Raw genomic sequence first — 22,677 nt, forward strand, 5'->3', positions numbered from 1 at the left:
ACGATTCATTTTCCTCAACATTTTCTGCATCAAACTCACCACCCCACAAACATTACATTACTTTAATTGAGACATATCTACCAAAACCCCAACTTATGCCTACTACTAACTCCTTAGACTTTATGCATAAGCCCCCAACCGCTAATTCTTCCCTTGGCCAGGATATAAAACACAACTCCACCGAACATCACCACACCACAGAAAATCTCCAACTTCAAGTACGACCCATGTAAGGGATCAGGCAACAGAGCACCTGCAATCGGCATACCTGTCAAAGCGGCAAAAGATACAATGCAGAAATACGTTCCACTACGAACTCCAATCTCGCGCAGATCCGAGATCTGAGCGACTAGCGCTGGCGCAAGGGAGACAGCAGCACCGGAGCTGAAACCGTAAAGAGAAGTGAACACGATGGCAGGAGCGTTGCTTCGCGATGGAAGCCATAGAGCGAGAACGATAATGACCGAGAACAGGGAGGTTAACATCATTAGGTTGAATCTGCCGAAAAGATCTGCCAGATAGGGCGGCACGAGACGGCCGAGGATACTGTACAGTTGATTAGCATATGGGTATGTGATATGAGACAAGAAATATATACCTGGCTGCGTTGAGAATCGGGATTAAGTAAGATGCCAGATAGGACGACATGCCGTACCGCTCGGCTTGAGTTGGGATGAAAGCGAACGGCAAGAATAAGCCCCAGTATACAAAAAAGGTTCCGGCCGTGGTAAGCACGAAAGGGAGCTCGCGGAGTGGGCGAACGAAATCCAATGGTCGGAATGGCTTCCGGTGATGTTGGAGTCGCGATTGTACCGTGAGGTTGGCAATAACCAGGAGCCCTAGACTGAGGAATCCGCAGATCCTCATTGTCCAGCCAAATCCTACTATGGGGATGAGTCGAGCTACCATGATAGGGAAGATTACTCCTCCGACGCTTGAGCCGCAAGTAGTGACGCCTAGAGCCAGGGCACGACGCCGCCGAAACCAGGTGCTCACGGAGGTGAGACAGCCGTGGAAGATGGCACTTGTTCCGATAGGGCTGCAGACACCTTGCGCGAGGATGAATTGGTAGTATTCTTTCGAGATGGACACCATCATCAGCCCGAAGACGTGGAAGAATGTGCCGGCTATCAGAACCCAGCGGGGACCGAAATTGTCAAAGAATACTCCTACGATGGGACCCTGTTTGGAGTTAGAACCGTCAATGCCTCGCTTTTACTAACACCGGAACTTAGTGTACGCACCCCGAAAAACATCATGAAAATCTCCAACGAAGTGATCCACGTTACTGTGCTGGTTGGCAAGTCCTGTAGCTGATGGGTTTTATAGTAGTCCAGGAAGACACCAATACCTACACATCTTGGTGTCAGCATAATTCAGATCGTGCTCCAGGCCCAACAAATATCAAAGGGCACAGAGCCCAGAAGCTACTCACAATTGATCCACCCAAAACTGACAAACAACCCACAGAAGGCACCGAGCACTACCATCCATGCCTTGAGGCCACCATCCGGGGGTGCATCTGGGGCTTTAGCTGGCACAGACTGGGTAGTCGCGCCTGATTTCTCCGGATCCCCGGTTTGACTAGACTCATCTTCAAGAATTGTTTGTGGACCCGGCTGGATTTCCTTATGTGGATGTTCTTGCTTCGCGTCTTCCGGGTTCAAATGGGCACTTGAAGAATAGACAGGCGTTGTTGATGGAGATTGTTCTATACTTTCGGTAACGACGCTTTCGGCGGAGTGTTGTATCTCTGGAATTGACGGCATGTTGATCAACTATATAGTTTGGTGGCTTGTAATAGGAGTGAACGACTGGGTTCTGTGACGACGCGGTAATGATCAAGATTAAGTTATGCGACTCATAGGACTAACGAATGAGTAATGCCGAACAACTGGAGGGGAGAGACAATCTGCGGGATCGGATCTGCCTGAAGGATGTTAGTTTACTGAGGACATACGGCTTGACAGAGCGAATGCAAAAGAGAATCCAGTCGCGCTTGGATCGAACTGTCGACAGATAAACTGTATTCTCGAGCAGAATTCTTTTCGCTCGGGGAGTCAATTGCACGTTTGTTTTCCACAACATTGAGTTCACATTCCTCATGTCTTAATGTTCTACTGGTAACCGTGGCATTGAAAAACCTGGCTCTGAATCAAGGGATAGATTTTCAAGTCTTGACGTTATTGGGTTACATTGCCCAGCACAAGATAGGGCTGGAACAGCTGACACCGGAGAAAGCAGCCGAACGAAGGGAGCCATAGCCCTTGCATATTTGCTTATTCAACGTTGCACTGCCTATTATCCATATGACAGTCTGCTGGCCATTGCAGAAACAAGTCCATGGTTTTATTCCAGAAGAGTGGTAAGGTCAAATGGTTGATTGTGCAGAAGACATAGCACGAAATGATTTCCATGCCCAGTGAGGAGAAAAAAAAATTGTTGAAACCTGGAGTATGCTACCTATAATACATTCAGCCTGCAATAAGAAATTTTAGAATGAGCGCCTTATCATGCCCCAACTGGGACAGTTGATGTCAAACGTTACACTTTAGTTTTGTTGGCCAGGTTTCTCAAAGATCACCTTGCCTTCCTTCGTAAGAGTGGCAATGCTTTGCGCTGACCCTCTGATCTCCTGTTCTAATTGTTCAACGGTCCTCGTGGGTGCGGGGGCAGCATTGACAGCCTCCTCGGCCGCCTTCCGATACTCCTCGTCGGCAGACGGTTTCTTTTCCTCTGCGGGCTTTGCAGGTCCAATGGTTAGTCCTCTCGGGGCGCTTGCAATCTCATTGACTTCGTGCGAGGTGAGAACTTCATTAATACGGGGGCCACGGGTTTGTATGAGAATAGTCGCGGGGCCATCAAATTGCAGGAAGAGCTGGTAGCAACATTAGCACCATCGTACCATTCAAATCAGTGTTCAAGGCATACCCTGTCTCCCCAGATGGTCATCCGAGACCAAGTACGAATTTTATGGAAGATATTCATCGCGGTTTTCCAGGTATCGGAACCCGACATATCCCGAATGAATTTCGAATCCTGGATAAAGCTCGGCCAGCCCTTGAGACCTGGAACCTGGAATTTCAAGGTTGTGGATTTGAAGCGGTAAGGACGAGGGGGGTTGTTTGTCATTGTGTAAGCCACGACATTGCTTGACTGTGTTAGCATGCTTCAAAGTAGTGATATCGATGGGTATATGCAACCATACCTTGGGTGGACGATGTATTGCTCTCCGGCCTTTACCTCGACCTGGTATAACTGACCCGCACCGACTAATGCTAGCAATCCTCTGCCAGTCACTTCGGAGCTACCCCAGTGTGACACGCTCTGCGCAAGTCAGCTTGGCCTTTCAATAGACGACGTCCCTATCGGATTAACAAACCAGGCTTGTGTTGATAGTCGGCTTAATAGAAAGGGAACGGCCGGTCCAGGCAAGCAACGCACGTCTCTGCGCCACCATCCAATCGACGGACCCATCCAGGTGTACAACAGCGAAGGACGTGGTAGGCGACCGAACAGAAACCAAGGCAGTTACCGGGCTAGCCGACGAGACCTACCCAGGTGTCAGTTTCATATTCCCGTTGCTGATGTCGAAAGGGCCAAGCGAACCTTCTGATAGAGAAATGGCACACCGACAACCGCTCTCCGGAATGGCTCCAGAACGCTCAATGTAGAAACCACCTGATAAGGCACCAGTAACCGTCAATAGACCTATCGTTGAATCTCGAATCGCAAAACGTGGAACTATCTCATACATTATCGGCTTTCCCGCTCAGTCCTACCAATGTTCCTCGTCGGGTGAAGAGATTCTGCGAAGCGGATAGAGAGACGGACAATAAGGAGTATGGAGCGCCGATAACGTCGAATCGCGCATCTGCATGTGTTAAACCATCAGTAGGAGTCCTTGGTTCAAATCGCCGGACAAGCACCTCTTGTACCGTCCCTGGAATTATAGAAGTAGAATAACATACCGGCAGACTCAGCTGAACTAGGAGTGCCGACAACAGGCAGATTGTTTCCGTTGGCCGAAGATGGCTGTTCCGCGGCCGCGGCGCGAATCTGAAGGCATCTTGTCTGCCCTTGTCGCGCCCGCGGAGGGAGGACTCGGGTCCAGGACACAGCCCGTACACCTCGCCTCAAAGGTTGACTCATTGTCATGCCTGAGGAAATGGACCGGAAGAGGTGTATGAGGAGGGGGAAGGATTGAGATTGTCTGTCAATTGCCCGCAGGTTCAAGTTCTCCGCAGCGGTACCAAAGACTGTATCGTAAATTCTTTGGTTCCTGATCGGGGAAAGCGTTTGGTGGTTGGCCTTGGCGCCTGTGACGATAGAGGATAGCGGTAAGATTCACTTGCAGAGGTACGGATACAAGTACAATGGAGTGTGTCTCCTAGTACTAATTTACAGCCCCGGGACCAGTAAATAAAATAAAATTCAGAAGGGTAACCACTCACTAGCCTTACGTCACAACGCAGTTCCCACTTCAGGCTAAGGTTAAGGCAACATTTATGGCTGCCAACACATCTGTTTTTTTTTTAACTGGACTAAATCCCCACATTGATATCTTGACTGCTGCTGCAGCTCACAGGGAACTGGCTATCTTCGTACAAATTAACACACCTTCCTTGTTTCCCCCCTTTTATTGTTTGAGAATAAGTTCCTATTCATTCTGTGAAACTTTCAACAAGTTTAACTCGTCCCGAGACCCATGGCCCCGAATAGCTACAACTAGTTTAGAGCTCTTGACCCACCGCCCGGCTAGACGTCGCTTTTCCATCATGAGCATCATCATCGTCGAGTAATCTACACCGTGTGACGTAACTTTCTGCGCTGGATGCTTCTCTAAGCGATGGAATCCTCCATTCAGCGTTTGCTGAATGATAAGCTCTATGATCGGAGGAAACAGGGAGCCTTGGAGTAAGAACAATGAAAGCTGCTAAAGTGCTTCTGCAAAGCAATACGTGCTGACGGAGGCTATGATATAGGCTTGAGAAAGTTGTCCGAGATGCCGTTTTCAAAGGAGCACATGAAGATATTCAAAGAATTGTCGATCAGTTATGCCATGACTACGCCTACGCGGTACATCAGCCTCATGCGAGAAATGGTGGCTTAATCGGGTTGGCCGCGGCCTCCATCGCGCTTGGATCGGTGAGCATGCCGGGGATGCAGCATCTGCACTGTCGTTACTGAGAATAGGATACTAGGAAGGTGTTGCGCCGTACCTCAAGGAAATTGTACCCCCAGTGCTAGCTTGCTTCTCCGACCAAGATGCGCGAGTCAGGTACTACGCTTGTGAGAGCATGTATAACATTGCCAAAGTTGCTAAGGGAGAGATTTTGTTGTTTTATAATGAGATCTTTGATGCGTTGAGTAAGGTGAGCGGGCTGAATATTAGCTTTATTTCCCCGCTGTCCTCGCCTCGGCCTTATTGCCTGTTCCCCAACTAACGTAAGTTCCTAGTTGGCGTCCGATTCGGAGCTTTCAGTCAAAAATGGCGCAGAGCTCCTTGATAGACTTGTTAAAGACATCGTATCTGAATCCGCCGCATCTTATGTTTCGGTCTTGCAGCTTTCCGAGAAGCAAGAGACAGATCCCGAAGCGTTGGAAGACCCTGACCTTCCAACGGCATTTTCTCTTCCAAAATTTATACCATTACTCAAAGAACGAATACATGTCATCAGCCCGTTCACTCGGATGTTTCTGGTATCATGGTTAACTTTGTTGGACACGATACCCGACCTGGAGCTTGTTTCATACTTGCCAGAATTCCTGGGGGGTCTGATCAAATTCCTTGGTGACCCTAATAGAGACGTGAATGTTGCCACCCAAAATCTGCTTGATAGGTTTCTGTCAGAAATCAAGAGAATCGCTCGTCTCAAGAAAGGCATCGAAGAGAGTCGGAAGGGTCAAGGAAGCGAGAATAGACAATCAACTACGAGTGACAGTGTCAGCACAACTATCGACCAGACGGTTGCCGCCGAAACCGAGACCGAAACCGAAGCTGAAACCAATGATATTGCGATAGAAGATTCTGAGTTTGGTTCTACAGTTGATGAAGACGGCTTGCATGCCGACGGAGATTGGATTCCAGGACAGGATGTCCAAATAGATTACCCCAAGATACTAGACATCTTGGTAGGCTTCGTTGACACATCTTATGGTGAGAAGTTCTGAGCATGATTCCACTTAACGGTCTTAGACTTACAGCCAGTAGAGGAGGAGATGCAGTTGACAGCGCTGCGATGGATCGATAGTTTCTTCGAAATTAGCCCCGAAGACATACTCCCATTCGTTCCACGTCTTTTGACCCAAGTACTTCCAGCTATGTCCAGTGGCTCAGACCAAGTGCGGCAGGCCGCAAATCGAGTCAACACATCGTTGCTAGAGTATATTGTGTCTCTATCCGAAGACACATTATCGGATGAGACACGACAGTCATCATCTTCGAAACTAGCCTCCACGCCCAATAAAGAGACTGAGAGGAGAGAATCTGCACCAAACGCCAAACCTTCTGATGTATCCATCACCGCCTCTAGGAAGCAATCGGTGCAGGAGTCTACACAAGAACAAACACCTCGGAGCAGTGTCATGTCCACACCAGTGCCGCCTGCCGATCTTGATTATGCTTCGGCTGTCAACTCGCTTACACTGCAGTTCTTGAACGAGAACGAAGCTACTAGAGTAGCCGCCCTCTCTTGGTTGATAATGTTGCACCGGAAGGCTCCTAAAAAGGTGGTGGCATTCAACGATGGAACGTTTCCTGCTTTGCTTAAGACACTGTCCGATCCAGCGGAGGCAGTGGTGACGAAGGATCTTCAGCTCTTATCCCAAATATCGCGGAATAGCGAGGATAGCTATTTCAAGTCCTTTATGGTGAACCTCCTCCAACTGTTCTCCACCGATAGGCATTTACTAGAGGTCCGCGGAAACCTCATTATCCGCCAGCTTTGTATGAACTTGAGCCCGGAGCGCATTTACAGAACTCTAGCCGACTGTCTTGAAAAGGAAGAGGTCAGTTTGCCTTGCAGAAAGGGCTGACGCACGTGCTAAATCCCTATCGCAATTTAGGACCTCGAATTCGCTAGTATTATGGTACAAAATCTAAACAATAACCTGATTACCGCGCCCGAGCTCTCCGGACTGCGAAAAAGGTTACGGAACCTGGACACCAGAGTAACAGACCCTTGAGCCCACATTTGGATGTTGTCACTAACAATCGGCATAGGAGGGCCAGATGTTCTTTGTGGCTTTATTCAGGTCTTGGTGTCACAATTCTGTCTCCACATTTTCACTGTGTCTGCTTGCACAAGCATATGAGCAAGCCTACAACCTTCTTCAAGTCTTGTCAGTATGGAAAAATCTATGCTTGCTAAAGTGTTCTAACCAAATCTCTCAGTGCCGAGCTTGAAATGACTGTCAATAATCTGATCCAAATCGATAAGCTGGTCCAGCTGTTGGAGTCTCCTGTCTTCACCTGTAAGTTGTTTCTTTTTTGGTCCTTCAGGTTATTTTCTGTTCCCTTTATTGATGAGCGCTCATGTGCTGCTAGATCTCCGACTTCAACTGCTTGAACCAGAAAGTTATCCATATCTCTACAAATGCCTCTACGGTGTCCTCATGCTTCTTCCACAGAGCTCTGCCTTCGCGGCTCTAAAGAATCGTTTAAACAGTGTTAGCAACATTGGCCTTCTCCATACACCTCGACTGTAAGCACCCACAAGAATGAAAGTCAGCCCCAAATACTTTCATGCTGACAAGACTCTCACAGTTCCACGATGGTTTCAGCCTCCGGCTCAGGCGCCTACGATCGCTCGACAGGCAGCCGCTCCAAACGCGAAGAGAACTCCATCCGCTGGGTCGAACTACTTGAAAAATTCAAAACCGTACAGGAAAGGGCCCGCCGAGCCCTACGTGCAAGAGAGCGTCCCTTCGACGATGGCGTGGCCGGCTTCCAGGGTCAATCGTTAGCTGCCGCCCTCTCTGCTGCAGACCAAGCGCGGAACAAGGAACGGGCAACTCTCCCCGATACACCGCGGACAGGCCTAGGCCTTGGAGCTGGTGCAGAGGGACGGCGTAGTCCTGCTGATGTGGGAAACCAAAAGGGTGGTTCTATCCTGGGTGCCGCGCATAGACATAAAACCAGTCTTCCTAATTTAGGTCGACTAGGTATAGGGAGTAGGAAATCGAAACGGTGATTGGGATTGTTCGCTCTGTTGACAGGATGCTGTTTGTGACAATATTCGCTTTTTTCTGATGCAGTTACACGGAGGTTTTCTCGTCTGTTACCGTGTACAGTGCTTGTTTACGGCGTTCCTCGAGAATGTTATGCTGCCACTTGTCTGAGGTATCACGCGCGTCTGTTATACAAATCTAGCGTTTTTTCATGTCTAGCCTTAGATCTATGACTAAGTGGTCATTGCATCTTTTCTCGGATTTTCAAAGAAGCGCGTATAGAATGTATGTACAGTTGAAGGGTCAAGTATTTAAAGAGAAGGGAAGCTCAGACAAGCTAAGAATCAAGTCGCTCAAGTCGAGAGAAAGTATAGACGAATCAAAGAATAAAAAAAAATCCACCATAGCCCTGTACCTTTTGCTTTACCAAAAGTGAATCTCAACGCTAGGTAAGTTGAAGTCGAAGAAGATAGGACAAAGAAGATCGAACCAGATCGTGCAAGGCACACAGCGTGAAGTAGAAACCCAAAAAGACTCCGGTGATACCAAAAATAAAATGCCAAAGTACAAATGACGTCAGTCAGACTGAGAAATGGACGCGCATGCCTGTCCTGCGGGGTACTGTACAGGATTCTGCGTGGTTAAGCATGCAAGGTTAATCGGATCGTGCCGAAGGGGGTCAAGGGTTGCTGCTCGTGTCTCAGACCGAGAAGCAGGCCGGTCCAATTTGCCCTCTCAGATAAAAGAAAGCATGAACTTTTGTCTTTCGTTCATTTCTCAACCATGAATGAAATAGCGGGACATATAACGGTCGGAAGTGTCGTCACATCCTCCACACGAGACGTAATGCCGAGGATATATAGTCAAAAGCAAGAGCAGAAAAACATCGAGTTTAAATGATTTCGTCACCGCCAACGTGAATCGGTGGATGATACACCCCACGTAGGGGATTTCCAGTAACTGCCTGTGGAGTGCTTGGAGACTGACCCTGGCGAGTTCGATCCGTTGGTGTACACATATTCACCGTCGACATACTGGACACCTGAGAATGTACTGCGGTGTTTGCGACGAGCGTAACGCTGCTCTAGACGATAAAGTTCGATTTCTAAGCAGAAAAGCTGTTAGCAACGAGGCTCTAACTCGGATAGTTGTGACCATTTCTCTCTGTAAGTCGGAGGTCGAGATCGCGTAGGACACATACTTGCTTGTAGCTTCTCGATGAGACCCATTGTGTATATGAAGATTGCGAGAAAAAACTTCTAACCCTGTTGGTATTTCACAAGTACTTGACTAAACGGTCAATTGAATTGATTTCGGGTGGGTATGCAGAGATGGTTCGGTAGGTGATGGAATTGCGACGCCGCAAACGGAAGTAGGCGCTGGTTTCGGAAGGGAACGATAGTGATAGTAATGGATAATGATTGTAAATAAGAGCTTATTGCTTCTCTAGAAGTGCTGATAATACGAATTAGCGAAGAGAAACAATGATGGAAACGCTCGGCTTGGTGGTTTGACTCGGTTCTACTCAGGAGAACGGCGGAGGGAAAGAGAGCCGAACAAAAGCGACAAGGCCTTACCTGGTGGAGCTACTGTCTAGTTCTATAACAGAAAAAGAAAGAAAGATTGATAAGAGGTATCGGATACCAGGACAGTGAGGCGGAGACCAATCGCCGGATGGAGAAGAGAGAGAAAAAGGAAAGGAAAGAAAGAAAGAAAAAGTTGGGAGACGAAGGAGCGGAATCAATAATCCTGGGGGGAGCAAGCCGTGGGCGGGAGGGCAAACACTCCAATGTGATATGCAACCAATAGTAATCTAATAATGAGTGGTTCAGAAAGGATAGTTGGTGTAGCGTCAAAAGACTGATGGGTGAAGGAATGTGGGTAAGTCGACGAATGACGTGGTGCGTCAATAAGCCACTAGAAACTATGCGTGCTACCGCAAGACAAAGAAAGACAGACAGAAAGAAAATCGTATGGGTAAGATGGAACGGGAAGGGAGGGAAAAAGAACTAAAAGAGAAAGAAAAGAAGATGGGTCACAGAAGAAGCGAAGTTTTGACGGGAGTCTAGAAAGACCGGTCGTACGTCGCGCTCACTGAACCGAGAGGGGCAAAAAAACGTGGGTTGGCCGGGGGGTTCGCCACTAGCCCGTTTCCGGTCTAGCCAGGGGTTGGCCCCGTCCTCGGGCCGTCAGTTGGCCCGAATCACTGCTCACTATCTGATATTAATCCCGCACTAACTAGCCGACTATGGCCTATTATATTCACTAGACTCACTCTAACACCCCTGAACGCGTTCTAGTTCCTTGCTAATCTATCACAGACAGCGTTCGAGCAGTCCAAGCTTGCTCAATCATTAATCGTGGCATATGCCCCCGTCCTTCCGGGTTCGTTCGGACCATCCATGCGTTTGGGAGTATGGAGAACCTTGGGACGGAGTACGGCACTATGATCGTTGATGTCCCATCCACTTGGGTGCCGCATCGCTGATTCGGCACTGTTCTTTGATCTCCACATAAAACTGGACCAAAGCTTGCCGTTAGTTTCCCAAGGAACGGTACCGAATGCAGCTTTGATTAGGTTGGTATTTCGTCATCCGGACAGGAAATTTGTTGCACTGTGTACATACAGTCTGACATCCAACAGTCTAGCACTACACGTAATCTTGGGACAGCTTCAAAGAGTTTACAAGAATTAAATGGTCTATAGACATAGAACCTTCCCTGAGTCCAAACTAAATTTACGCAAAATTGAACCAGCAACTACCAAACTCCGGAGTCTAGTTCTCTAAACAGCTCACTTTTGTCTAGAGTCTGGCAGCACCTCTTGTCCAGCACCTTCCTCAAGCTCGGCATTACCTTCGCTCTCTGGATCTTGCGCAAAAGACATTTCTTGGGCTATATAATGCAGGCGATATGTTAGCTTTCAATTCAGTAAACCAAACAGAGGCAAACGATGGGCTCCTTACCGTTCCAAAGCTCAGCATAGATGCCATCGAGCTCAAGAAGTTCACGATGCGACCCTGTTTCTGCCACGCGGCCCTCCTTTAGTACAAGGATTTGGTCGCTGTCACAGATTGTTCGCAGTCGATGAGCCACAAAAACGCTTGTGCGTGCCTTGTCTTTGAGGACGCTGTTGATGTTCTGTAATAAGGCCTGCTCCGTGTATGTGTCAAGAGCCGATGTCTGTATTGGTCAGTCAGTTACCCGTCAGAATAGAATTTTCTAACAAGGACCTACAGCTTCATCGAAGAACAGGAGTTCAGGGTCCTTCAATATCAGTCGTGAGATAGCTAACCGCTGCTTTTCACCACCGGATATCATCATTCCTCGTTCACCAACAGCGGTCTTGTATCCCTCGGGTAGTTTCTCGATCAGTTCGTGGATGTGCGCCCGCTGTGCTGCCTTGCGCACTTCTTCATCAGTAGCGTCGATTCTTCCGTAGCGAATGTTGTGTGCGATCGAGTCATTGAAGAGCGGGGTATCCTGGGGCACAACACCAATGGCTTTCCGTAAGCTTTCGAGAGTCACATCCCGCACGTCCTGACCATCAACTAGAATGCGGCCCTCTTGGACATCATAGTACCGGAACAGTAGTCTCAGGATGGTCGACTTGCCACAGCCACTGGGTCCCACGATAGCAAACTTCTGGCCAGCAGGAATCGTAAAGCTTGCGTTCTTGAGGATAGGGCGGTCCGGGTGATAACCAAAAGTCACATTCTCGAATTTGATCTCCCCGCCGCGGTGGAGCTGCAGGGGTTTCGCATTCGGCTTTTCCGTGATATTCACATTGACCTTCTGCAGGTTGAATAGGGTCTCCATGTCCAGCAAAGACTGACGTAATTCACGGTACACAGAACCAAGGAAGTTCAGAGGTACTGACAGTTGGAAGACAAGCTGATTGACCATAACCAGGTCTCCAACAGTCAACGAACCACTGGCGACTCCATTTGCCGCGAGGTACATCATGCCGGCAAGTGCACTTGAAAAAATCATGTTCTGACCGGAATTGAGAAAAGCCAACGACGTCGTTACCTTGATAGAGGCGTCTTCATAAGCTTTAAGCGCTTTATCATACCGTGCGACCTCAAATTTCTCGTTGTTAAAGTACTTGACAGCCTCGTAGTTGATCAAAGAATCCACGGCTACTGTGGCACCGCGATTATCCGCAGCATTGGCCTGTTTCCGGAACTTGGTTCTCCATGCAGTAGTTGTTATTGTGAAAGCAGAGTATGCTACCATGGTAGCAGCCGTGATCGCAGCAAATTGCGCGCCATATTGATATGTCTGCCAATACGTCAACGAAAGTCCAGGTTTGTGTTATGTACGTTTAAACAGTACCAATATTCCGCACACAAGAGATATCTCAAGAGCAGTAGGAACGACGTGGAAGACCATCGATGTCAATAGGAAGCTGATGCCTTTCGTTCCGCGATCAATTGCCCGAGTCAAGCCACCGGTTTGTCTGCTAAGGTGGAAATTGAGGTCCAGTCGTAACAGATGCTCGAACACATTTCGTGCAACTCTGCGGATTGCCTTCTGGGCAACGCTAGCGAATACGGCGTTTCGAAGTTCTTGGAAAAGTGTAGCGCCAATCCTGGTAACACCATCTGGAAGGCTGCCGTTAGACAGGGGTCCTGCGTTGTATGTGTATGCTTCGCTTACAAGCTATGATCATAGAGCCCGCAACTGTATACGCCGTCCCGCCAATTGCGGCAAAGTCCACATTCATCGAGTCGACAATGCTCTTGAAGTAAAATGGCACATTCACGTTGAGAATCTAGAACCCACAAGGTAAGCCCCAATTGTAGAAACTAGGGTGACTATGGAATTGTTACCGACCTTTGCTCCAACTAGTAACGACAGGGCGGTTCCGACGCGCAGCTTCGTACCCCAATCATCCTATGGTATCACAATTAATGCCAAACGTTCCCCAGTCCACGACCGCTTCAGGCCTTACCTTAGGCCAGAGGTATTTGGCCATTTCTTTCATGATCGCCCAATCTGCCTTCCTTTGTTCCTGCTTTCCCACCATAGTTTCGCTTAGAAGATCTCTCTTCGGCGTGCCCGCGGCATTTTGTGCATTCTTCGTTTTCTGGTCCGCTGATTGAGGGGCGAGCGGAGAACCGGAAATGGGCGTCTTTGGTTCTGAAGTAGCATTTTTGTTCAAGAGACCTTTGCTTGTCGAGAATACTCTGAACTGAATGCTATGCCGTGTACTTATCCGCGGCGTGGAGCGCGGGACTGCGGGACCGCGGTGTGCGAAGTGTCCGGGGACACGCAGGCACGGCGGTCGGGCTGCCCTGGGCAGCATGGTGGTGAAATAAAATATCGCAGTAACCGAGAGAACGCGAGGACTCTGCTTTTAGTCAAGGAACCATCGTAATCGTGGTGTAGCTGCTGCGGAACTGCTGTCTCGTGAGGACCGCCGGGTTCGGAGGAAAAAAGGTTCGGAAGTAAATGATGACTTCACAGCTGGATATTCCGAGGAATTGCTTGCCTCTTTTGCGATGAACGGAGATCTGATCGAAAGTAAATATCTTAATCAGCAGGTGAGGAGGAATATATCCTTCACGGAGGTTATTTAACGAAGCAAAGCAAGTGACGGAGGTTATCAGATAGCACCAGTTGCGGCGGATCTGTCGCAATCGCAATCGCAATCGCCGAATCCATAACCCTCAAGGTCGTATCGATTTCAATCTTACCGACCGGCGGTAATTACAGTACTTGGCGTGCATGAACCACGCAAGTTTGCGGCATTTTCTGTGTACCGGTCCGTTCCATTGCGGCATTTATATAACCTTTTCTTGGAATTAATATCTCTCACAACGTGGCCTAGTTAATTCCCTATGCGTAGAGTTAGTTCACATCTCAAGTGCCTCGCTCCGTATCGCTTTGGACGTCATGTATCCGTTCCTGTCGAGTCTAGCCTAGTGATGAGAGTGAACCGAAAGAGCTATCAAAGTGCTACTTTTATAGTAACCCTAGGTGAGAAAGCGGAGAATAAACCATTAGAGAATCGAGAAGTCGTGCACTTGGTTTCGAATATAAAGACTGGCTTTAGAGCCGGCATCTGTCCTTTACATTAGTACGCCAAGTATGTCGAGTATACAATTCTCAGAAGAGGATGACTTATACTCTTCTGAGCTTTGAACTCTTGCGGAAAGAGAAAAACACGAATGAATTGGATCGCTCCATATTAATGATTAAACTAGCTACCATACATATCCTTCGTTAACTCCCTCACTTTACTTCTTCACCCAGATGTTATCATCCCCATAACCATTGGCAATCCACGACTGGGGAAAGTATGACTCCAGAACTGTCTGCACGTAAGACTTGTCATCCACGCACATGTCTCCTCCACTCGGTCCAATATGTGGGCAATGCTCTGTTGGTCGATACTGCACCATATGCTTGTGCACCTCCCGACAAAGTAAGGTATCCCTTCCCAACTCATACGGGTCTCCGAACCTCTTCTCCTTCGTCAAGACTTGCATACATTGTTCTTGACTGTCATACTGCTTATTATCACCCGTGCAGTACTTGTCACTCGTCTCACAGATAGCCTTCGCCAACAGCTCAGTCAGTGTGCTCTTGACCACAATTGGATCCGTCGTGTTGAACTTGACCGCCGCAGCTTCAAACAGTGTCTTAACGAACCAGTCGAACCAACGGAAGGTCGCATCATATTGGGTGACCTTGCCATCTTCATTGAAGGCCATCCATGAGTCAACAGTAAGCGGGAGAAGAACACCAAACGAAGTCGAGTTGAAAGTGATCACTGTCGTAGCCGAGGCCATATTCTGGTTGGCAACGAACTGTGTGATGGTGTAGTTAATGGCGACACCAGTCAAACTGAGGGATTCTGGCTGCGAGAAAAGGCCGAAGATGTATTCGTTGTTCAGCTCTCGGCCGGGAAAGGTGCGTGTAATATCGACACGTCCTTGGACCTTGTTTCTGTTAGTATCTATGCATAGGTAGGGAACTCTAGGCTGGGGTTTGGAGCGTACATCTTCGGTGAAAACGGAGTCATCCGTTGCGTTGATTTGCTTCAGATTAGCTGGGTAAAGGAAGTTCGTCCAGATATTGTTTTCCAAGGACCAGAGTTTGTCGAAACCAAGATCGGGAGGATTTGCCGCTGCTATAATGGCAGGGAGACATGAAACTGCTGTGAAGACGAGAGAACGCATGATGAAGATATCAATGTCTTGCCTTTGAAAGAGGTCTCTAGGGATCGATGTATATCTCGGATACGAAAGGATCTTATATACGCCACTTCCCTGCAAACATGGTCTTCAAGTCACACAAAATGGTCAGGGGCTAGAAGTTTTTAATCACAAATTGGGTCTGGAATGCTATATTATCAGCTGGCCTGGAACTTGGTGATCTGACATGTATTCGTGGCGCATCTGAAATACGGACCAGAACTAGGAATGCATTTGTCCTCTAGCATCTATCCCTTGCTTGGATCTTCACTGGAACATATATTGCCCCACGTAAGCACGTACTTTTCATTTGCCGAAAAATGACTCCCGGGAGTCACTAGCTTGCATTCTGTCCCATAATGTTCTCTGTTTGGTCGTTGGGTTGTTAAATTTCATCGTCGAAAAGATTATTGTGGTAGTAACATATGAGCACCAACAACCTGGTTAGTCCATAAGAAGAATGAGGCCTGAGCGGTCCACTACCTTGGTGATCAAGTGGATGCTTTGCAAAGGATATGTAGCTTCTTCAAACTTCACACGCAGAGGTCACTACAGTCTAAGCTCTCCTAGTGCTTATGGAGACAGGTGGTTAGTTCCAGTTTGCTAGTTGATAGTCCAAGCTGAAAAGGGATAACAAAGATATGCGAAGATTTACTCCTTGCAACATACGCGAGACATGTCTGATGCTTATGCTACATGCATAAGTATATTAGGAACTGCGCAGCAATAAGCTGGCGACCCAATAGTATGCAACACGAATTAATGCTATACCTATAAGTTCGTAAGCAACTTCAAGGGGGAAATCTCTATAGATACCCATCTCTTATACGGAGTAAATCACGACAAACACCTAAACTAAACTGTAAAGAAGTATAAGCGAATGGCTGTTCGGAAGACAGACACAAAAGAACAAATATAACAATATAGAATGACATATTCACTTCCACTGTGCAAGGTGTTGTCTCGTGGCTCTTGGAATGGTCATGAATTTGGATGCAAAGTATCTTCTGCTGAGAAAACAGGATTTCGTCTATGATTACTTCCGGAAAGCCTCGTATTCTGGGAAAAAGCAAAAGGTTCAGCTCAGCAATAATTTCTCTGCCAAACTTCGCCAATCATAATCTCGTTGAGCAAGTTGTGGTTTGAATCATCAGCCGCGGAAGCACGGAAAGCTGCTTACTGAATTCAGACGACCAACAGTTGTTAATGTGACCAGGGCTCATGACTTGAACGGGACAGGGACATCCCATTGAGAACAGTGAGCACTCATTAGCTGTGCAGCATACTAGTCGAAAAGGATGTGGATATGATTTCTTCCGCTTTGGGCTATTTGGGGAAAAAGCAATCTGCAAAGGAACGGGATGGAGACTTGGATAGGTATGTGATCTACATCTAATGTTCAACGTGCTGGTACGAAGAGATATTCATCACATATACCCTTATAATGAAGTGATTACTGTGTTTCTTATAAGAATAAATCATTTATGTGACCAGCCCCATGGATCATTGTCTGACAACCATCGAACGACATTACATAGTGACACTATTGTCTGAAAATATGAATTTCGGATAAGCTTGATAATCTCAATCGGCATTATAAAAGTGACCATGACAACTCCAAATTTAATACGCGCTCACAATCCATGACCATAGACCTAATGTAGCCTATGATAGCAAAAGCATGAATGCATGATATACCTAGCTAACAAATGTAAATAGCTGCACTGACAGCCCAGAATTGTGCCAACTCATGATTGCCGTAGCATCAACTGCTTTGAACATATAGACAGTGTAAAACACGACGCTTGTAAGAATTAGATCAGTGACTTATATACTGGAATACCGCAGACACATCTCTCTCCCCGGTCTCCTGTCGTATCAGCAGGTCCTGGATCTTGCTAAGGGCACCCTTCTCGCCATCATTAACAAAGTGATTCCAGGTGCTGGTATCGCCATACAACATAGCCTGCGCCTTGATGAATTGCGCTCCATCCGGTCTGCATCTCTTGCACTTGAAGGTGTCATGTGTGTCACTTCGGGTTTCCGGTTTGAATTGGAATAGTTCGCGGAGAGACTCCAAAGAAAAATGCCGCTCAACATCTTCCGCTGAATCCACAACGCATGAGGACAATGATTGCTTATGAGACTGCCGTTGGAAGATCTTCTCCTCAATTGAGCCGGTCGCGATAAATCGGTACACGAAACAGTCTTTCTTCTGACCATCACGCCAAACTCGTGCCAATGCTTGTTGATCAGCAGCTGGGTTCCAATCTGGGTCAAACAGCACGAGACGATTGGCGCCTATTAGATTGAGGCCACATCCACCGGCCTTGCTGCTGAGGAGAAATACAAATTCTTCCCCGTCAGGGTTGTTGAATTTGTCGACGAGCTTTTGCCGCTTATTCACATTCATAGTACCGTCCAGTCTCAACGAGCCATACCCCCTCGATCTGCATAGCTTTTCGAACAGGTCAAGTGTCTGGGTGTAATTACTAATGAGAACAATTTTGTCATTTGTGTCCTGGCGTATACGTGCTAGCATTCGATCCAAAACCATCATTTTCCCCGAGTACCAAGACTTGATATCGCGGTCACGCCCTCTTGCCTCAGGTGGCACGTAATCTTCTGGAAATGCAAATTCGCATCCTGGAAGGTCGGTGGAAAGGTTAAGTAGATCAGGATGGTTGCAAAGCTTTTTCAAAAGGCCAATTGCCTTAAGCGGCTGGCTTCCTTTGCCCCTGAGCAAGCTCCTAATTTCTGGGCTCTGAATGAAGTGGTTATAAAGGTCGAGTTGGAATTGAGACAAATTGCAAAAGACAACATGCTCATACTTGACTGGCAAGTATTTCGTCAATATATCATTTGTTCGGCGGATAATGAATTTGTTGACGATGGTTGAGAGCTCAGCTAGACATTCATCGCCTTTCTTTTTGTCTTCGTCCGATCCTGCGGCATCCCTTCCTCTGAGGATAGGCAATTCGAACCTTTTCCGAAATTCATTCTGCGACCCTAATAAATCTGGGTTGGCGAAGTTGAGCAGGGCGAAATATTCCGAAAGATCATTTTGAATAGGGGTTCCTGACAAGATAACACGACGTTGCACATTCAGACTGTTGAGTGCAGTCCATGTTAAACTATCCTTATTTTTAAGCCGATGACCTTCATCGCAAAGAAGTAGCCCTATGGGGCTATCCTTCAATGCTTCAACATACATCCTGAGCGTTTCGTAGGACACAATGAGCACAGGTCTCACAACGGCGCGACCGGAAGCAATAGCCCATTGCTTGATCTGAGATGTGAGTTCTGTCTTCGAAGCTTTGCCATCCACCGCAAAAGGAGTGATGGCATCTTTACCTAGCCATTTCACTGTGGTTGTTAGCAGGTGTTAAAACATCCAGGGCGCACTACCTACCTAGCTCATTGGCCCAGTTGCCAACCAAACTTGAAGGACAAGCAATGATACACTTCTGGATAAGGGTCTTGCCTGCCTCAGGAGACTGCTTGAGCAATGTCCACATCAATGAGATGCATTGAAGCTATCGCCGTCAGCCGGGGTTAGTGTTTTGAAGGGTCTGTCGGCCATACTGTTTTCCCTAGTCCCATTCCATCCGCCATTATACAGCCGTGTGCGTTCTTATCGACCATTCCGGTTGTGCAGCGGTATAAAAACTAGAAAACAGTTATCGTTAGTCTAATATCGCAGGAGAGCATTGATTGGAACAGTCATGTTACCTTTACACCTTCAATTTGATGTGGGCGTAGAACCTTTGCCAACCTTGGGTCTATCACGACTGGAACCCTTGGACCAGTTTCAACTTTCTTCTTAAGACCAAGTATGTCTGCTAAGCTCTTGTGTACAAGGGGAGCGTCCAACTTGGGTTGTTGTTCTTCGGGTTTTCCATCTTCCGGCAACTTCGTTTCACTGTTCTCATCGGCATCATCGACAGTCGGATCATACAGCACTATCGCAAATTCTCCGCTAGGATCATGTAGAGGTTTCACGACAAATGTAGCACCTTGTCGCATCCCCAAGGTTGGCGCCGCCCTAGCGCCATTGTAGCTGTCAACCGCCTTGTTGATTAAAGGTATCTTGAATCGTTGTTTGAAGGTTGTCTCTTTATCTTTAGGTTTGAACACAGGGAACCTGTTCACATCTCTGGTGGCGAGTGCTAAACGTTCCTCGTTGGTGTATGGCTTTTCACTATTATCGTCCACAGTTTCATCAGCCCCCGCATAATTCACCTTTCTTCGTTTCCTCGCAGGTTTATCCGATGTCCGTGTGGGTGTAGCAGATCCAGGGCATTTGAATGGTTTTGATAGGCGGTCAATGGACTTTGAGGACGGGGTTTGGAGGTTTTTGGATGACGGTGTGCTTCCGCCATCTTCCCTTACACTCGGTCGTGGTCGATACCTTGAGAAGTTAGCGATTTATAGCATGAGAGAACAGAATTAATATTTTCCTTACATTAAAGGTAGCGGTGCTATCTAGAAAGCCTTTCTATTTCACGCAGTAATAGGTGGGCTGATGCCTGGCAGTCAATGTCAGTTCCATAGAGTCATGAACAACGCGTTGCCACATCTTGGCGCGTTTCCCTGTGGCCGTCTAAACACCAAAGTATCACGCTGTCACGTGCTGATATCAGGGCTACTATGGAACCCCGCCACTATGGCGAGCTCTACCACCCAATGGAGGCAATGAAGTAACCTTAGACTACCGACTACAGTTCAGAGGTCGAATTTTGGTCTCATGTCCTCAGATTTCTGGGCTGGCTACCTTAGTGGGGCCATCGGGATCATCATCGGAAATCCTCTGGACCTTATCAAAGTTCGATTACAAGCAAGTCATGCTACAGATGCAGCTGCATCATTTTCGCACCAGCAATTGAGCCGCTTTGAGAGCACGGGCTCCCTCGTGCGAGGTTTGCCGGCCACTTCGAAGTCCCAGACTAGATACATCAACTTACCTGGATATTAGGTGCTGCGGCTCCAATTGTTGGATATGGGGCTTTAAATGCTATTCTTTTTGTTGCCTATAACCGGTCATTGATGCTCTTGGACAGTTCTGTGACAGACCCCACAGACCCTCAAGGAATTCCATTATATAAATTATGGCTTGCCGGTGCTGCAGGCGGAGTAGCCAGCTGGACTGTGTCGTCTCCGACTGAGTTTATCAAATGCCGAACGCAACTTGACTCACGCCCGGGAGCGTCATCTTGGACCGTCGCCAAAGATATTGTCAGGACCCTTGGCTGGAGGGGGCTTTATTTCGGAGGAGCCATAACCTGTGCTCGAGACTCTATTGGCTATGGATTTTAGTACGCACAATATTTCCCCGGATTTCCTCTCCCCTCGCCCCGCATGTTCTACTTGGAGCGCACCATTTACTTATCTTGATACAGTTTTTGGACTTATGAGTATTGCAAACGTCTCATGGCTTCTAAGGATGACGATGCACAGCAGACGGCAATGAAAGTACTTCTCTGCGGCGGTGTTGCTGGAGTAGCTACGTGGGCTTCGGTTTATCCGCTGGACATGATTAAGACCAGACTACAGGCTCAGGGACTCGGGGCACACCCTGAAGATCAGCCTCTGGTGCGGTCTCAAAATGATAGACGGGCTCTGAACAGCTTTCAGCTCGCTAGGGAGGCTTATAGGACAGAAGGGCTGAAAGCCTTCTATCGCGGGTTAGGGGTTTGCAGTGTCAGGGCATTCATAGTAAATGCTGTCCAGGTATGTTCCTCTATATATACAGATCAGGGCCACAGCTAATCAAGCAATGTGCGTAACAGTGGGCAAGCTACGAGTGGCTCATGAGGTATCTCAACAACCCGTGGAACCAGACACATGCACAAGTTTCATAAATAGGGATATACTCCGGAGTAGATCGTCTACAAAAGCTAAGTTATGTCCACGTATTGCGACTTGTAAGTAATACTCGCCCTAAATGAATAGTGGCCGATTAGAGTGGAGCTCAATAAACGAATATCCGAGAAACGGCGATTCCGGTCGGGTCACCGCAAGACGGAATCAGCGTACTCGGTAAATCGGGCGCCAACTCTGGCGATTTTCGGCGCATGTGGTTTCACGTGTTTCATGTGGCCATGCCAATCGCTGATTGGGCGAAATGACTTGAGCTATGCAACCAATAGCATTGTCTTCAAGACAACATCAACCTTCAAGGATGAATTTTTTTCTGTCGCTTGCTTCTCGTTCAGCCTGTCCAAGAGACATATCCCCTTCATATTGGCAATGTATATCCGATAGCCGCGGATGCTCGTCAATCGCGTATTAGTCTTAGAAACTTATTCCTCCATGTCGACAACAGTTCCTTCCGAGCGCAGGCCATTATCAGTGCCTAAACCCACAGCGGCTTCAGCAACCTTCTGTGTATGAGGTTCTTCACGTAGGAGACGAATTCTGTATACATAAGATACCCTCGAGTCAGTTTCAGATTGCGTGCGGCTGCTTGCGCCAAATCGCGCGGGTTATTACTGACCTTCGTTTATGGTTTTTACCCTTCGTGTGGGCAACCAGGTTATGTTCACTCTCAAACCATTTTGAGCACTCAACGCAGTAATGCTTTCCGAGTCCTGGTAGATCCTCGGGGTCCTTGGTGGCTTTGTACTGCGCGAGGTGTTTGGGGGATTCGATATCAGCTCGGACCTGATCGTAATCCCTGCAAATATCACTCGAGTTAGAATGCTTTCATAGATTTCTAAGATGTAGACAACCTGAGGGTTGTAGTACCTTGTCCTGCGCTTTGTCTTAATTCTCCTCAAAGCGCCCATTTTCGATACCTATCTATCAGAACCAGCCTGCAAGTAACTTTTTTTTTTTTGGAGTCACAAAGTATTATCACCGATATACGGAATGATGCTAAAGCTTTAGTTGTTGCGAGAGCGGGTCAACTATCTCAAAATTTCCGCCATTGTGTGCGCGAAAAGAATTTGGTGAAACATGTCGCTCCTCATTGGCCGAAAGTCCGTTGGCTTGGCACCGGTCCGCGGGATGGATGACCATCGGTAGGCCTCGGCTCTGGCTCGGCTCTGTCAGCAGGCTGGGGTCGCTGTTACATCCATCTTTCGCAGGTTGTAATTTATGACGTTTCCATTTTTTCGGCACATTGCTCCGGAACAGCATTCGCCCAGTTGCGTTTTAGGAGAAATAAGACGACAGAGACCCAATCAAGTTACTCCAGTAACAAGAATCTTCTCGTTCAGCTAGCAGTAATTGCCTTAATCGTGCAAATGAATGATCTATAAAAATTTTGCACTTTGCCACATTACGCTGCTGTCCATCA

The 22,677-nt window shown here is 47.6% G+C and overlaps 8 protein-coding genes across 8 annotated transcripts; 2 read left to right on the forward strand and 6 right to left on the reverse strand.

Annotated features, from left to right (window-relative positions):
- Nucleotides 1-113: 113 nt before the first annotated feature.
- On the reverse strand, nt 114-1,769 carry AO090003000405 (MCT family MFS transporter; the record flags this gene model as incomplete). The annotated part of the gene is made up of 4 exons (XM_023234875.1): nt 114-546; nt 656-1,182; nt 1,245-1,351; nt 1,436-1,769. 4 exons carry the CDS (start codon nt 1,767-1,769, stop codon nt 114-116), a joined length of 1,401 nt encoding a protein of 466 aa, XP_023089951.1.
- Nucleotides 1,770-2,551: 782 nt separating this feature from the next.
- AO090003000406 (uncharacterized protein) lies at nt 2,552-3,132 on the reverse strand (the record flags this gene model as incomplete). The annotated part of the gene is made up of 2 exons (XM_023234876.1): nt 2,552-2,878; nt 2,932-3,132. 2 exons carry the CDS (start codon nt 3,130-3,132, stop codon nt 2,552-2,554), a joined length of 528 nt encoding a protein of 175 aa, XP_023089952.1.
- Nucleotides 3,133-3,373: 241 nt separating this feature from the next.
- AO090003000407 (uncharacterized protein) lies at nt 3,374-4,158 on the reverse strand (the record flags this gene model as incomplete). The annotated part of the gene is made up of 4 exons (XM_001819538.3): nt 3,374-3,553; nt 3,610-3,681; nt 3,756-3,874; nt 3,972-4,158. The coding sequence occupies 4 exons, from the start codon at nt 4,156-4,158 to the stop codon at nt 3,374-3,376; spliced, it is 558 nt and encodes a 185-aa protein (XP_001819590.3).
- Nucleotides 4,159-4,849: 691 nt separating this feature from the next.
- Nucleotides 4,850-8,195, forward strand: AO090003000408 (VAC14 family protein; the record flags this gene model as incomplete). Its single annotated transcript, XM_023234877.1, has 10 exons — nt 4,850-4,917; nt 4,986-5,179; nt 5,209-5,375; nt 5,461-6,160; nt 6,200-7,011; nt 7,069-7,173; nt 7,226-7,344; nt 7,397-7,476; nt 7,550-7,706; nt 7,769-8,195. The coding sequence occupies 10 exons, from the start codon at nt 4,850-4,852 to the stop codon at nt 8,193-8,195; spliced, it is 2,829 nt and encodes a 942-aa protein (XP_023089953.1).
- A 2,771-nt stretch (nt 8,196-10,966) lies between these two features.
- On the reverse strand, nt 10,967-13,483 carry atm1 (ATP-binding cassette Fe/S cluster precursor transporter ATM1; the record flags this gene model as incomplete). The annotated part of the gene is made up of 7 exons (XM_001819541.3): nt 10,967-11,067; nt 11,139-11,355; nt 11,410-12,456; nt 12,511-12,779; nt 12,835-12,949; nt 13,012-13,071; nt 13,130-13,483. 7 exons carry the CDS (start codon nt 13,481-13,483, stop codon nt 10,967-10,969), a joined length of 2,163 nt encoding a protein of 720 aa, XP_001819593.1.
- Nucleotides 13,484-14,417: 934 nt separating this feature from the next.
- Nucleotides 14,418-15,362, reverse strand: AO090003000412 (uncharacterized protein; the record flags this gene model as incomplete). Its single annotated transcript, XM_023234878.1, has 1 exon — nt 14,418-15,362. One exon carries the CDS (start codon nt 15,360-15,362, stop codon nt 14,418-14,420), a length of 945 nt encoding a protein of 314 aa, XP_023089954.1.
- A 1,834-nt stretch (nt 15,363-17,196) lies between these two features.
- On the reverse strand, nt 17,197-20,165 carry AO090003000413 (DNA-dependent ATPase RAD54; the record flags this gene model as incomplete). Its single annotated transcript, XM_023234879.1, has 5 exons — nt 17,197-18,743; nt 18,790-18,913; nt 18,963-19,046; nt 19,110-19,788; nt 20,152-20,165. 5 exons carry the CDS (start codon nt 20,163-20,165, stop codon nt 17,197-17,199), a joined length of 2,448 nt encoding a protein of 815 aa, XP_023089955.1.
- Nucleotides 20,166-20,807: 642 nt separating this feature from the next.
- Nucleotides 20,808-21,238, forward strand: AO090003000414 (putative mitochondrial carrier protein; the record flags this gene model as incomplete). The annotated part of the gene is made up of 2 exons (XM_001819544.3): nt 20,808-21,107; nt 21,167-21,238. 2 exons carry the CDS (start codon nt 20,808-20,810, stop codon nt 21,236-21,238), a joined length of 372 nt encoding a protein of 123 aa, XP_001819596.3.
- Between the last annotated feature and the right edge of the window lie 1,439 nt (nt 21,239-22,677).

The sequence above is a fragment of the Aspergillus oryzae genome, chromosome 2 (genome assembly GCF_000184455.2).
Source record: "Aspergillus oryzae RIB40 DNA, chromosome 2".
NCBI lineage: Eukaryota > Fungi > Ascomycota > Eurotiomycetes > Eurotiales > Aspergillaceae > Aspergillus > Aspergillus oryzae.